Source organism: Entelurus aequoreus, linkage group LG07, assembly GCF_033978785.1.
Source record: "Entelurus aequoreus isolate RoL-2023_Sb linkage group LG07, RoL_Eaeq_v1.1, whole genome shotgun sequence".
In the NCBI taxonomy this organism is placed as follows: Eukaryota; Metazoa; Chordata; class Actinopteri; order Syngnathiformes; family Syngnathidae; genus Entelurus; species Entelurus aequoreus.
In genome coordinates this window covers 49,988,883-50,004,562 of record NC_084737.1, presented here as the reverse complement: position 1 = coordinate 50,004,562, position 15,680 = coordinate 49,988,883, and the positions used below count along the sequence as shown (strand labels likewise).

Here is a 15,680-nt window from a genome sequence, read left to right as displayed (position 1 = left end):
TGTTTTGTGGGCGGTCCTATTTACGTGCTTACCCTTCGCCATTTTGGGGTCTTTATACACACACCATAATAATACTCCTATGGTGAAGCACAGTACGTCTGACTACGGTAGCCGTAATACTCAGCATTCCATCAAGCAGTGTGGCTTCGTAGCTTACCAAAACCGTACTTAATTTGGAGCGCCGTGTGTAATGTTCTATATTTTCAATGAAACATTAAACATTGTGTTGTGTTTGTAGGGACTTGCTAGCGTCATTAACCAAACAGGCATCAGTCCACCTGCAGTCCTCACATATCTCTTATGTGTGACTGCCATCTACAGATCACACTTATTACAATATGTACCAAATAAAACACTGTCGATTTTTGAGAAAATTAAGGATTTTAAATGCGCCTTATAGTCTGAAAAATATGGTATGCTGATAAACAAAAACACTATAATGCCACAAGGTCAGCTGTCGCTTCTTTTTCAGGCTTCTGACTGGACACAATTCTAATGACAGCCTTCAGATGAATGTGTTTTCGAGTGCACAAATTGTTTTGAAACTTTACTCATCTGAATAGAAATTGTTTTAACACCGGAGGGGTGTTTTTGACCAAATCTGTGTTCATGTGGACCTAGTATAAGCTGTCCTGAGAGAAACTGCAGATGACAGTCGAAACAACAACAATTATACCTAAAACGTGTCTGAATATAAGAACTTGAACATATATTCAATAGGATAACAATTAGTCTATTCGAGCCAGTACAGTGCAAAGCCTTGCAAGGGTCGATCCATTAACAGAAGCACTTTGTGGTTTAGGAAACACGAACACAAGAGGCACAAAACAGCTCCCTGTCAAATAATAGTCTCAATAGTAAGAATCTCTCTTGCTTTAGCTCCAACAATGAGGATTCTCCCTTTTGCTACAGGACGCTGACTCAGGCGGGTCTCTCAACTCTCCCGCTTGATCTGTGCGAACACCTGCCTTGCCTCAGAGTACTGTAAGTATGCAAAAAGCCAAGACAAAAGTGCCAGAAACAAAAAGTAAAGTGATAAACAGTGTACCCCACAAACATGTTTCTGTGTTGTAGAGAGCTGTCATACAATCAGATACAGCATCTGCCAAGCTTCCATCACTGCTCAGCACTGCAAGAGATGTGAGTGATATCTACCAAGTCAATCCCCTACACAATACTATACACTAAATCCCACATTACTTAGACATTTTGCATGTCTCAACAGAGGGCTTCAGCATAACCAAATAACGAGGCTAGAGACCAGCACTTTTCAGCAGCTCACCTCTCTGAGAACGCTGTAAGTAAACCTCTCTTTTATTTTAATGGCGCTTGTGTTTGATTTGAAACTTTATCATGCAGATCAATCCTTTATTGTCATAACATACGTTATAAATAACCACTGCTTGTCGCATAATATAACTGCATAGTAGTATGAGTGCAGAATTAATGCAAGTAAATGCAACTTTGTGATTTTATATAAGGTATATATATATATATGGTTTTATAAGTACATACAAGGCAATACAGTAACAATATGGTTCAACAGCACCTGCTGTAGGTCAGGACAGAAGTAGGGCTGCAGCTACCAATTATTTCAGTAGTTGAGTAATATATCAATTAGTTTGTTGGATTCATCAAGTAATTCCATAAAACAATACTTTATAGCCCTAATTTGTATTTTTAAGAAGATAGTTGAACGTTTTTTTCTGCTTGTCATAACTTTTTTTTTTTTTCCTAATAAATGCACATCAACATTGAAATTGTTCATTTAACATGTATGCAATAATATATATATTTTTTGAATAATATAAAAATCTCTGCTATTTGCCACAATTGCGGCAACCACTAACCACCGCTCTCATGTGCACTCTACTACAGCGGCTGCGTGAAAACTATGTTTGCATATTTAAAGTTCCGAGTGCTGCATTTGGTCAGGATTTCATCAATTGTCAGTTATACTCATCAAACGATTGATTGAAGCACCAGAATATAAATTAAAGCTTTTTTCTAATAAAAATAATCGCTTAATCAATAAAGCCCTCAACAGAAGAAGGGTGTCCAGCGCTGTTTGAAAGTAGACTTTTAGTGATTGTTTCTGCCACCGTTTCCTGTTTTGTGCGTTTATTTTTAGGTCTGTTTCCTGTTTCAGTCTTGTTTTATTATAGTACTTTTCTTAGTCCTGTCTTAGTACATAGTGGGGCACAGCTGTGTGTAATTGTTAATAGGTGGTCATTATAGCACTGTGGAGACAGCATGGTGTTGCCAGTTCTTTATTCTACCTTAGCGCGTGTTACCTTCCTGCCTAAACGTTTCTTCAGTATTCTGTGCACCCCGCTGTATTTGAAGTTGCTGTTCTGTGTAGTCATGCTCTGCTCATTTAAACACACATTTTTGTTTCCACCTTTTATGGGGATTTTTGTGTTTTTTCCCTGTTATTCCTACCTCACTGTAAATATGTTTGATTCATTTTTTGAACAGTCATCTTTTGTTTCTTACTTAGTATCTAAGTTTCGAGTCGCTCTTCGTGAACGCACAGCCATCAATAAAGGAGTTTATTAACCCCACCAACACACATGTCATTGCATCCGGGGGTTCACAAAGGGTTTATATGCATGTATTATATGTAGTTACTGCAGCAATGCAATGTCCAATGCACAATTATTGGGGTATTGAGGAATGCCATACCAAAGGTCAGGATTCCAATAAGTGAAGTTATGTGAATTATATTTATATAGTGCTTTTCTCTAGTGACTCAAAGCGCTTTACATAGTGAAACCCAATATCTAAGTTACATTTAAACCAGTGTGGGTGACACTGGGAGCAGGTGGGTAAAGTGTCTTGCCCAAGGACACAACAGCAGTGACTAGGATGGCGGAAGCGGGGATCGAACCTGGAACCCTCAGGTTGCTGGCACGGCCACTCTACCAACTGAGCTATACCGCCCAGTTATAAGTTGTCAATTGATAACAAAGAGGAATGGACAGAAGAAAAAAACTATTCACAATATACATTTGCGCCAAAAAAAACTGTCAAACAAGAGAATTTCATGTTTAAAGGCCTCTAAAAAATAAAACCCTAAATTCTAATGGAATTGGTCCTGTGAAAAGGGTTGCTATGGCAGTGTGCCTGTTTTCCCTTTGCATGCTGAAGCTTTACTGACATCTAGTGGTAAGAGACCTTTTTAAACTAATGTCTGTTTTGTCTGGGTTTTGTCAGTGATTTGAGTTGGAACAAGATAGAGTGGATCCATGCAGATGCCTTTGCCTCTTTGCATTCCTTGGTCAAACTGTGAGTAAAAAATGCACAAGATACACGTATAAATGCAACGCTGGCAATCGTGTGTTTTGCTGTTAAGTATGCAGTTTCCAAAAGCCAAAACAATAAGGTGATTTGTATTTGTGTATTCAGAAAGTATCATTAACCATCAAGTTGAAAGTAAAATATATTACATTAACTAAGAACATTTTATCTTATCAGCAAGAATAATTAAACATGTAGCATGTTATATTATCTTGTATAATTACAGTTATTGTACAATTACTGATGTTGTAAAGTGCCACATCATGCAAACTATGCTTGATGTATGCCCAACTAAAGAAGCAGATACGCTGTTTGACAGTGTGTTCTATAGGGCAAAAAGGAACAGGCTTGTTTCACAGAGCTTTTTTTAAATGCATTTAACAAAAAAGCTTATTGTGAGAATAACCTTCTGCATTTTTGGACTGACCAGAACTGACATCTAACTCCCTTTTTGGATTGGCTTCTTCATTTATTCCAGGGACCTAGCTGAAAACAGGCTTCGCTCATTGCCATCTGCAGGATTGGGAGGTCTCACTCATCTCAAACTCCGTGGAAACACTGAGTTATACAACACCTTCAGCCCTGATCACTTCCCTCATATGAGGTAAAGCACTGTACACACACAGCATAGTCTGCAACTGTAAGCCAATTCTGGACTGTAATAACAAGCAAGCATTCATCATGAGCAAGTCAATTCTTGTCAAAATTCCATAACAACTGAAAAGGTTTTGCAAAGCAAACGACAGTCTACATTTCAAAGAAAGACAGGACATGCCAGCAGAAGTTCTAAAGAACTTCACCTTGACAGCATACTATCGTTTTATCAACAAAGACAGTTAATAACTTTCCAGAAATTAAATAGTTTACAATCTCTCTGTGGTTCACTTTCTTAAAGTAGGTAAGACCTCTACACCCCATGTTAACCATAATGCATGCATACTTACTGTGCTAAAGAATTGGTAATTGCCAATGTGATGTTCATGTGAATTATTTACATTTCTACACAAGTTTTCAAACGTGTGGCTTAGATGCACTTAATTTATAATTAGTCAATGCAGCCTGTGTGTCTATTACAGGGTGATCGAAATGCCTTATGCCTACCAGTGCTGTGCGTATGGGTCTTGTGATAGCTACAAGTCATCCAACCAGTGGGACACTGAACAAAGAAGCACTGATGATGACCTTCACAAAAGAACTGTGGCCATTTACCCATACCATGACGACACACAATGTAAGAAACTACATACATCTATCTGTGTGATCTACAATATTGCATGTACTGTAGCAACCAGGGACACAACTAGGCAACAGGGTTGAGACATGCAATGGAAAGCTGAGTCCCAATAAACGTGTGTCATTTTGATGGAAGCCCTATTCACACATGTCAGAACACTGTGGAAGTTAGAGTTTACCAACGGCTCAGGAACATTAAATTCATGGAACTTTTGGTCCTTGTAGACTTGTTTGGGTTGTGTTTCCACCGCATTTCACAGTTCAGGCTAGTTTATATAAATGAGGCTGATGACATTTGGATGAGTGGTAAAGTATATTTCTATATTGATACCATGTAAATAAACAATTACAGGTCATATTTCTTTAACTAAAGTGTAAGTAAATGAAATAAAAAGCAATTAGATACAAACCGTTATGATTTAAAAACAGAGTCTATCAAATGTTACATACAAAGTGAGCTAGGCCTTTGTCCAGTTTCCAACAATCAGAAAGTTTTTTCTTGCCCTTATGTGGGCTCTGTACCACGGATGTCGTTGTGGCTTGTGCAGCCCTTTGAGACACTTGTGATTTAGAGCTATATAAATAAACATTGATTGATTGATTGATTGAAAGTCCCCCTTAGTAAATTATTAATTATGGAGAATCAGGCGAGTCCTTATGAGCCATTTCAGCTGTAAATAATGATTATATGCATGATAAATGTCAGTGTTTATCTCAGAGCGACAACATGAATACATCAGATTTAGCATTAGCATTACTGTAGCATTTTGTTTTATCAGGTTGAGGCTAATAACTACAAAAATGGTGTGTCACTGACTACTTTTACAACATTAAATAACGTAAGTAGGGAATATTTCATGTGATATACCTTCGTTACACTCTTTTACTGTCTCCTATTTCACATGTCACAAAACAACATGGTCTATGTCTGGGTAAGCAGCTCCAGTCGCTGCTTTAAAGTCTGGTTTAATACGTTTTAAATACATTTAAAAGTGTCTGTCCACTTCTTGTGGCTGTGCGTATCAAAACTATGTTTGTAAAAATTATTAAACAGCATTAAACTGTATACTAGTTAAAAGACTACGGCTGTGTAAAAATACTGCATGATAGTTCCACTAATCAGCAGTGTTGGGTTAGTTACTGAAAACCAGTAACTAGTTACAGTTACTAGTTACTTTATCTCAAAAGTAACTCAGTTACTTACACCAAAAAGTAATGCATTACTGTGAAAAGTAACTATTTAGTTACTTATATATATATATATATATATATATATATATATATATATATATATATATATATATATATATATATATATATATATATATATATATATATATATATATATATATATATATATATATATATATATATTTTTTTTTTTTTTTTTTTTTTTTTTTAAGGCCCCCTTAATGCCCTTTTAGCCTTCATTTCAGTACTGTTATTGCACTGGAGAATAATACAATCTGTTGATCAACTTGACATGCATTTGCATCACTGAACTCTGCTAAGCAATGTGGTCTACATACAACACACAAAGACAAAGATATGTTTCAAAGGGCCAATTTGTTTCAGGTCAGAACAAATTGACAAAACTATTTTAAATAGCTGCAACATAACATACACACGTAACAAACAGCATAATAACAACATAGCTGTAAACCAAGGAAGGCACATACTACATACATAAAGCCTAACCAACAACTTTATAGTCTATACATTTATAGTGATATGATAATCAAACACTCTAGAAGTCAAGAATGAAATAGTATATAAGATAATTGACAGAGTGTGTGTACCTTCAGTGCTGCAATGGCTCTATCAATGTTGTCCTGGCTAGCAGTGCCTTGTTAAAATCCAGCCGTTGTTGCTTAGGAGGTGAAGTGTGTCTCTCTTTACTAGCTTTGTCGAAGCATGTTGCTTTTGTAGCTGTTTCAGCAGATTTGAATTGCTATGATAGGATCTTTGATCCAAGACACAACTTACATTTAACTAAAATGTTATTTTCTTTGTGGTCAACAAAAGAAAAGTAGTGAGAATATCTCCATGTTAAGAATCTCGGCTTCGGGCTTCGCCATGACGTCTTGTTAGTAAACACAGACACGCCCCCTCCCACACACACACATACACACACAAAGAGCGCGCCTCTTCTCCGTCGCCTCTTCTGCAGCGCTCCAATAAAACACACTCAGATCTTCTCAGTTTCTAGCCGATACTACATAAAAAATTACGTAAAATAACGCAGTAACACATCATGTAGTAACGGTAACTGAGTTACTGAATATAAAAAATAACGCGTTAGATTACTATTTAACGCGTTAGTCCCAACACTGCTAATCAGCATTCTGTAGCACACAAATGCGGTGACGTCATCAAGCTGAATGGCAGCTTAGAGTAACATCTCCCTCGTGAAAAAAGTTATTTCGCCCCGTTAGACCGTAAAATGACAAATTTTCAGATAATCTCTGAACAAACAAAAGGGGCAAGAATGGGGAAAACCAGAGGAAATCGAGCAAATATCGTTGCAGAGCCTGTAAATGAGGAAAGCTCTGTGTCCGCGAACAGCTCACCTGTAAAGCTACAAGATGGCGGTGCTAATGCTAACCCTCGCTCAAAAGAGGCGGACGCAGAAAGGTTTAGGAGATTTGGGACTTCCGAAAAGACATAAAAGAACAGCTGAGCGATATTAAATCCGAGCTCACCAACATTAAACAACAAATAACAGACACAGAGGAGCGAATTGAGAAGGTGGAGGACCGGATTCAAAACGTGGAGTATGTGTTGAACAACATGATAAAAGTCATTCAACAGCAAGAAAACAAACTACTCGACTATGAAGGGAGATCCCGACGCGAGAACTTGAGGATATACAATGTTCCCGAAGGAGCCGAGGGACCGTCCATACCAGAGTTTGTGGAAAAACTGCTGCGGGACATGTTGGAGATACCCGCAACCACGCAGCTCGACATCGAAAGGGCGCACCGCGCGTTAGCGCCAAGACCAGCTGGAGACAGAGAAGACAAGCCGCGGTCAATAATAGTCAAATTCCTCCGCTACAGGATGAAAGAAGAGGTCATGCGCAAAGCCTGGGGAAAGAAGAAGATTTTTCTGAACGGGAGACTAATATACTTTGACCAGGATTACCCCCAGCAGTCCTGCAAAAGAGGAAAGAATATGCTGAAGCGAAGCGAGTGTTAAAGCAAAGAAATATCCGCTTCCAGACTCCTTCCCGGCCAAACTACGAGTGTTCTATGAGGACGGCACGCAGCTGTACCGGAGAGCAAAGGAGGCGACAAGAGACATGAAGGACAGAGGACTGCCAGTCAGCGTGATTACGCCGAGGGAGAGCCTGCTGGATCAGCTGTCCCGTTCCGCCTGGGAGACCATGGGAGGAAGGAGCCGGGAAGGGACAGGTGAGGAGCCAGAGAGAAGCATCAAGGAGAAACAGCTAGCCTTTAGAAGATAATCATCGCCTTCTCCGGAGAACCTGTTAATTTTTACTGACTTCTTAAAGTGTTGGTAAGATGAACAGAACCAAAACAGGTGACTTTAAATTCACTCAAAGACATTTGCGTTTATATAATAACCCCAGCTAGATGAGAATATATACAAATGAGGGATGTATCTATGTAATGAACAGAGATTTGTTCTCTCTTTCTACCAAGTGTCATGATGGGGGCCCTCAGCCCATAGTTGGGAGAGGGTGTCCCCCACAGCTAGACGTTGTATCTAGCCTAACTCAGGGTCATCTATTAGAGACCCCTGCCTTGGAACTACACTTTTCTTTTTTCTTCTATTACTTTTTTTAAAAATTGTAGTCATTTTGCTTTGGATTTATGTTATTTCAGTTTTTTAGTTATGGGAGTAGACTTGCCAGGTGGTAGATTTATTTTAGTAAAGGGAAAGATAGATGGGAACCCGATCACCTTATTGAATGTCTATGCACCCCCTGGGAGTGATATTAATTTCTTCCAAAAAATCACCAATATTATGGTAACGGAAACCGAAGGTCTTTTGATTTGTGGTGGGGATTTAAATATATACTGCATCTACAGCCAAAATTGGACTCATTTAGTATAAAAATACATTAAGTTAAACCCCTTTATAAGAAAGTAAACACACTTTTTGAGGAAGTAGGCTTAATTGACATATGGCGAGACTTTTTCCCAGACAGAAGGGATTATACTTATGTCTCTGCTCCGCACTGTCTTTATACAAGAATATAGATTTTCTAATATTTGGAAAGGATAAAGATAAAATATGTACCTGTGAAATTGGGACAATAGATCTAAGTGACCATGCACCTATATACAGTATCTATTGACTTTAATCTGAGGGCAAAAAATAATACATGGAAACTAAAATCAAGTCTGCTGAATGACCTATCCTTTAAAGGCCTACTGAAAGCCACTACTACCGACCACGCAGTCTGATAGTTTATATATCAATGATGAAATCTTAACATTGCAACACATGCCAATACGGCCGGGTTAACTTATAAAGTGACATTTAAAACGTCCCGGGAAATATCCGGCTGAAACATCGCGGTATGATGACGTATGCGCGTGACGAAGTCCGAGTAACGGAAGTTATGGTACCCCGTAGAATCCTATACAAAAAGCTCTGTTTTCATTTCATAATTCCACAGTATTCTGGACATCTTTTGCAATTTTTTTAATGAACAATGAAGGCTGCAAAGAAGACAGTTGTAGGTGGGATCAGTGTATTAGCAGCGGACTACAGCAACACAACCAGGAGGACTTTGTTGGAGCGCTAGCCGCCGACCTCACCTTGACTTCCTACGTCTCCGGGCCGCCAAACGCATCGGGTGAAGTCCTCCGTCCTTCTGCCGATCGCTGGAACGCAGGTGAGCACGGGTGTTGATGAGCAAATGAGGGCTGGCTGGCGTAGGTGGAGAGCTAATGTTTTTAGCATAGCTCTGTGCAGTCCGGTTGCTAAGTTAGCTTCAATGGTGTCGTTAGCACAGCATTGTTAACCTTCGCCAGCCTGGAAAGCATTAACCGTGTATTTACATGTCCACGGTTTAATAGTATTGTTGATTTTCTATCTATCCTTCCAGTCAGGGGTTTATTTCTTTTGTTTCTATATGCAGTTAAAGCAAGATGCTATCACGTTAGCTCGTAGCTAAAGCATTTCGCCGATGTATTGTCGTGGAGATAAAAGGCACTTTCCATTTCGCGTTCTCGACTCTCATTTTCAAGAGGATATAGTATCCGAGGTGGTTTAAAATACAAATCTGTGATCTACAATAGAAAAAGGAGAGTGTGGAATCCAATGAGCCAGCTTGTACCTAAGTTACGGTCAGAGCGAAAAAAGATACGTCCATCGCTGCCTCTCAAGTCATTCACTGTAACGTTCCTCATCTACGAATCTTTCATCCTCGCTCAAATTAATGGGGTAATCATCACTTTCTCGGTCCGAATCTCTCTCGCTCCTTTGTAAACAACGGGGAATTGTGAGGAATCCTAGCTCCTGTGACGTCACGCTACTTCCGGTACAGGAAAGGCTTTTTTTTTATCAGCGAGCAAAAATTGCGAACTTTATCGTCGATTTTCTCTACTAAATCCTTTCAGCAAAAATATGGCAATATCGCGAAATGATCAAGTATGACACATAGAATGGATCTGCTATTCCCGTTTAAATAAAAAAAAATCATTTCAGTAGGCCTTTAAGACACAAATTAAATCTGAAATTAGTCTCTTCTTGGAGTTCAATGACACAGGAGAGGTTTCGCCTCCCATGTTATGGGACACCCTGAAGGCTGTTTTAAGAGTGAAAATTATAGCAATATCTTCATTTAAGAAAAAAAATTAGAATACAAAATAAAATGACTTAAAAAAAAACAACTAAAAGAATTACAAAGAAAACAAACTAGATTTGGCACAGGATACATTAAGGGAAATAAGAAATACTAGGAATTAAATTAACAGTTTGGCCACACAAGAAATTTAAAAAAATCTAATGTTTTTGAAACAGAGACACTATGAAAGTGGCTCTAAGTCTATGAAAATATTGGCCTGGAAACTAAAAAAAAGATAGCAGAAAACACAATTCATAAAATCAGGGATCCAAGAACAAAAGAGATAAAAACTAAACCAAACGAAATTCAGGAAGCCTTCGAACATTTTTATAAAACTTTATACTCCAAGGTCTCTAGTAGCAGCATGACCCAAATTGACAGCTTCCTGAACTCCCTGGATTTACCTATTTTAGATGAAAAACCAAACCAAACAATACCTGCAGGTATAACTGAAAATGAATTAAAAGTTGCAATTAGTAGGCTTAAATTAAGTAAATCGCCAGGATCAGACGGTTACACGGCAGAGTGGTATAAGGAATTTAAAAAATAATTAATACCTGCTTTACTCCCCACATTGAATTGGGTCTTAAAAAAGGCACAAACGCTACTTAGTTGGAGGGAGGCAATTATCTCAGCTATACCAAAAGAAGGCAAGGATAGAATTGAATTTGGATCTTACAGGCCAATATCGATTCTCAATGTATCCAATCCAATCCAATCCACTTTATTTATATAGCACATTTACACAACAAGAATGTTTCCAAAGTGCTGCATAGCCATGTTAAAAACAATATTAATAACAATATTAAAAACGATATTAAAAACAATATTAAAAACAATATTATGCTACACCAATGACTGAATAAAAACAAAGAATAAATGAATAGAAAACCAATACAGAGACAATATAAAAAATAAATATGATTAAAAACGATTTTAAAGGGTAAAACCAATTAAAACAGTAAAATAGACATCAAAATTTATAACCCTAACCCTAACCACACAGGACAACAGAGGACAGAAGACCACACAACTCACGTAGTGTTAAAAGCCAAAGAATAAAAGTGGGTCTTAAGACGAGACTTAAAACACTCCACTGTGGGAGCAGTTTGAACATGGAGGGGCAGAGTGTTCCAGAGTTTAGGGCCGACCACAGAGAAGTCCTGTCTCCCCTGGTTTTAAGTCTCGTCCTGGGCACCACGAGCTGGAGCTGGCTCTCGGACCTCAGAGCGCGCGCAGGAGTGTAAATTTGGATGAGGTCCGAGATATACTGAGGTGCCAGTCCATGTAAAGCTTTAAAAACAAACAGCAAGGATTTAAAATCAATTCTAAAATGAACAGGGAGCCAGTGCAAACTCCAAAGAATTGGGGTTATATGCTGGCGTTTCCTGGCCCCTGTTAAAAGTCGTGCTAACTACAACTGGGAGAGAGCTTTTTGGCTAATGCCAGCATAAAGTGCATTGCAGTAGTCCAGGCGACTTGAAATAAAAGCATGCACGACTTGTTCAAAAAGGTTAAAAGATAAAAATGGTTTTACCTTTGCTAAAAGACGAAGATGATAAAAACACGATTTTAAAACGCCATTGACTTGTTTGTCAAATTTAAAATCGCTGTCTATAGTGACGCCAAGGCTGGTGACTTTGGGACGCACATCATTTTGCAATGGTCCCAAGTCAGTGAGGGCCGGACCAAAAACTGAAATTTCCGTTTTTCCCTCATTCATTATTAAAAAATTCTGGGCTAACCAAGCCTTGACATCACATAGACAGTTGAGAAGGGGTGTCAGGGGGCTGTGGCCTTTTGAAATTGGCATATACATTTGGCAGTCATCTGCATAAAAGTGATAAGACACTCCATGTTTCTTAAAAATCTCTCCAAGAGGGAGAATGTACAAGGAAAACAGGATGGGGCCTAGAATGGATCCCTGGGGGACACCACAGTAAAGCGGAGCAGAAGAAGAGGTGGCGTCCCCCAGCCTGACAGAGAAGGACCTCTCTGTAGATTATAAACTATTTACTTCCATTATGGCCAAACGATTAGAAGATTTCTTACCTATATTGATACATAATCATCAAACAGGTTTTATACATCAACGCCAAACAGAAGACAATATAAGAAAGACACTACATATTATGGATCATATACAAAGAAAAAACATCGAAGCAATTGTTATAAGTGTGGATGCTGAAAAGGCCTTTGATTCGGTTAATTGGAATTTTCTTTAGAGTTCTATATAAATTCGGCTTTCTGGATACAATCATTAAAACTATACAGGCACTATATAACAATCCTACTGCTAGGATTAAAGTCAATGGATATTTATCAAACAGTTTTACCCTAGAAAGGGGCTCTAGACAGGGATGTGCATGGTCACCATTACTCTTTGCATTATATCTGGAGCCATTAGCTCAGTCTATCAGACAAAATGAAGATGTTAAGGGAATCAGGATTAAAGGAAGAGAGTATAAATTGGCCTGCTATGCGGATGACATTTTGGTCTACCTCGGGCACCCAACATACTCGCTCCCTAAATTAATGCAATCATTTGAACTGTATGGTCAATTATCAGGATATAAAATCAATATAGGTAAAACCCATCTACTCTCATATAATTATAACCCACCAAGGGAAATCAGAAGTAGTTACCCTCTGATATGGCAAACAGAGTCTTTTAAATACCTGGGCATTCATTTGTCAAAAGATCTAACAACATTATCAGAATACAATTATCTACCCATACATAAAAAAATAAAAGATGACATAGCAAGATGGAACTTAATTTCTTTTTTTAGCCTTAGATCTAGAATTGATTCCATTAAAATTAATGTACTGCCAAGACTGCTGTACCTATTTCAAACCCTGCCAATAGAGATTAACCAAAACCAATTCAATGAATGGGACAAAATGCTATCAAGGTATATATGGCAAAGTAAAAGGCCAAGAGTTTGTCTCAAAACTTTACAATTGGTCAAACAAAACGGAGGATGGGGTTTACCTTGCCTCCGATATTATTATTTTGCAGCCCAGATGAGAGCAGTGATATGCTGGTGCAACCCGTCATACATTGCTCAATGGAAAATTATTGAAGAAGAAATGCCCTCCATCCCCATACAAGCAATCCTGGCGGATAGCAATTTACAAACCCACATAAATAACATTGATAACCCATGGGTGAAATGGACCCTTAAAGTGTGGGAAATGATCATAAAGGAATACAAACTCGAGAGTGATATTGCAGTTCTTAAATGGTGTGCCTATGATACAGAGTTTACACCTAACAAATTAGACTCAAGATTTAAGGACTGGATATCTAAGGGTATAACAGCTTTATGTAGTGTAATGAAAGATGAAAAAATGCTTAGTTTTGAAAATATTATAAGGACATATATATTAGAAAACCAAGACTTCTATCGATATTTGCAGTTGCAGCATTTTGTTAATATGAAGGTGAAAAGTGTCACAAAGACGAGTATATGTTTGATTGAACAGTTTACAAAACCCTACAATTCAGAAATTATTGATAGAACTGTTTCATGCTTGTATAAGGGTCTGTTGAATATGAAATAATATTCAACTTCATATATTAAAACAAATGGGAGAAAGAAGGAGGGATAACTATATCTGAGGAAGAATGGACAATAATATGGAAATATCAATGGACTTGTACCAGTTCACCCAAGTGGAGGGAGTTTGGCTGGAAAAGTTTGATCAGATTTTTTATTACACCTTCTCAGGAGTCTCACTATGACAACAACTCTCCTGCCTGCTGGAGAAATTGTGGGAATTCAAATGCAAACCACTACCATGTTTTCTGAGACTGCTCCACCATAAAGGACTATTGGAAAGAGATACACCAAGCTCTACAGGATGTTTTCAAACGTGAAATACCCTTTGAAAGTAAAACTTTGTTTTCTGGACATGTACCTCAGGACTGGCTGAAGAAAGATAAACACTTAATGAATATCCTACTGGTGGCTTGTAAAAAGACCATTACTAGGAAATGGATATCCCAGGAGAGCCCAACTTTGAAGCAATGGATGGAAACAACAATGGACATATATAAAATGGAGAAGATAACTGCCTTTATTAATTATAAATTGGAAAAATTTACTTCATACTGGGAAAACTGGGTCAACTATGTCACGCCCCATAAACCTGACTTTAATTTTTCGAATTAGTGATTGTACTGCTTAAAAAAAAAAAGGATTACTCCCTATATGTGTATAGGTATGTATATATATATATATATATATATATATATATATATATATATATATATATATATATATATATATATATATATATATATATATATGTGTGTGTGTGTATGTTTATATTTTTTTATTTATTTCTGATTATTAGTATTATTAATGTATTATTATTTATTTTTTGTTTATTTAATTGATGTATTTGTAGATATTACTTTTTTTTTTTTTGCTGTTTCTTTCTTTTTTGGGGGTTAGGTGGTATGGTTGGGATACAAACAAAAATATTTTGACATTTAGGGCAGACAACAGATATATGATGTATGTGAATATGATGTAAGGGATAGGAATGTCTGATGCTGGATGTCAATAAAAAATAAAATGGAAAAAACAAAACAAATGCCACATAAAAGTTCCTTAAAGTTGAAAGTGTTTCTTTCTGTCCATTATCAAGTATGTCGTCAGAAAAATACACAAGAAAAAAGAAACAACAAGTTATGACATTTTGAAAACAAATGTTCCAGCAACGCCCCAACTGTGTTCAACCAATCGGCGTTCAGCAGCAGAGCCAACCCTCTAAAGTTCCTCAGGAACTTTCAAAAGTACCACCTCGTTACGAGGAACTAGTAAAATAGTTACTGCGCAACCTTATTTACCCGGGTCGTTATTAGTGAACATGCAGAGGATATTTAATTAACTAGAATAAATGGGAAAGTTTCTGTAAAAGTTCCTGCAGTAAAAAAGAGCCCCTTAACCAACATATTTAAAACAATGCATACAATTTACATTTGGTTTGAAAACATGTCAATAAAATCAGTAAGTAAGAAATACTGAATGTGAAAATGACATCACTTCTCTTTAGTGTATTCTTCTCTTGCCATACAAAAGCTAAAGCAGGCTAAGTGTTGTAGAAATGAATATGTACTGTGCTTTGGAGTTCTGAATATTGATCCTAATGATTCCAGATGACCCTGATTTGGAAGAATTCCAGCTGGAAATAGAAGAGTCCAAACTTCAGGCCAGTGTCCAATGCACACCCACACCAGGTCTGTGAATGTTCATCACAATGCATAAAGTTGTATTATGTGAATTCCAATTTGACATGTATTTTCTTTCTTTTC

At 37.6% G+C, this 15,680-nt stretch overlaps 1 protein-coding gene across 1 annotated transcript in view; it reads left to right on the top strand.

Annotated features, from left to right (window-relative positions):
• Nucleotides 1–15,680, top strand: part of LOC133653966 (leucine-rich repeat-containing G-protein coupled receptor 6) — a 94,051-nt gene that overhangs the window by 75,288 nt on the left and 3,083 nt on the right. The window contains exons 11-17 of the mRNA XM_062053845.1: nucleotides 913–984; nucleotides 1,075–1,140; nucleotides 1,226–1,297; nucleotides 3,217–3,288; nucleotides 3,779–3,904; nucleotides 4,377–4,531; nucleotides 15,525–15,605. Of these exons, the coding sequence (XP_061909829.1) occupies nucleotides 913–984; nucleotides 1,075–1,140; nucleotides 1,226–1,297; nucleotides 3,217–3,288; nucleotides 3,779–3,904; nucleotides 4,377–4,531; nucleotides 15,525–15,605 (644 nt within the window). The remainder of the gene's footprint in view (nucleotides 1–912; nucleotides 985–1,074; nucleotides 1,141–1,225; nucleotides 1,298–3,216; nucleotides 3,289–3,778; nucleotides 3,905–4,376; nucleotides 4,532–15,524; nucleotides 15,606–15,680) is intronic.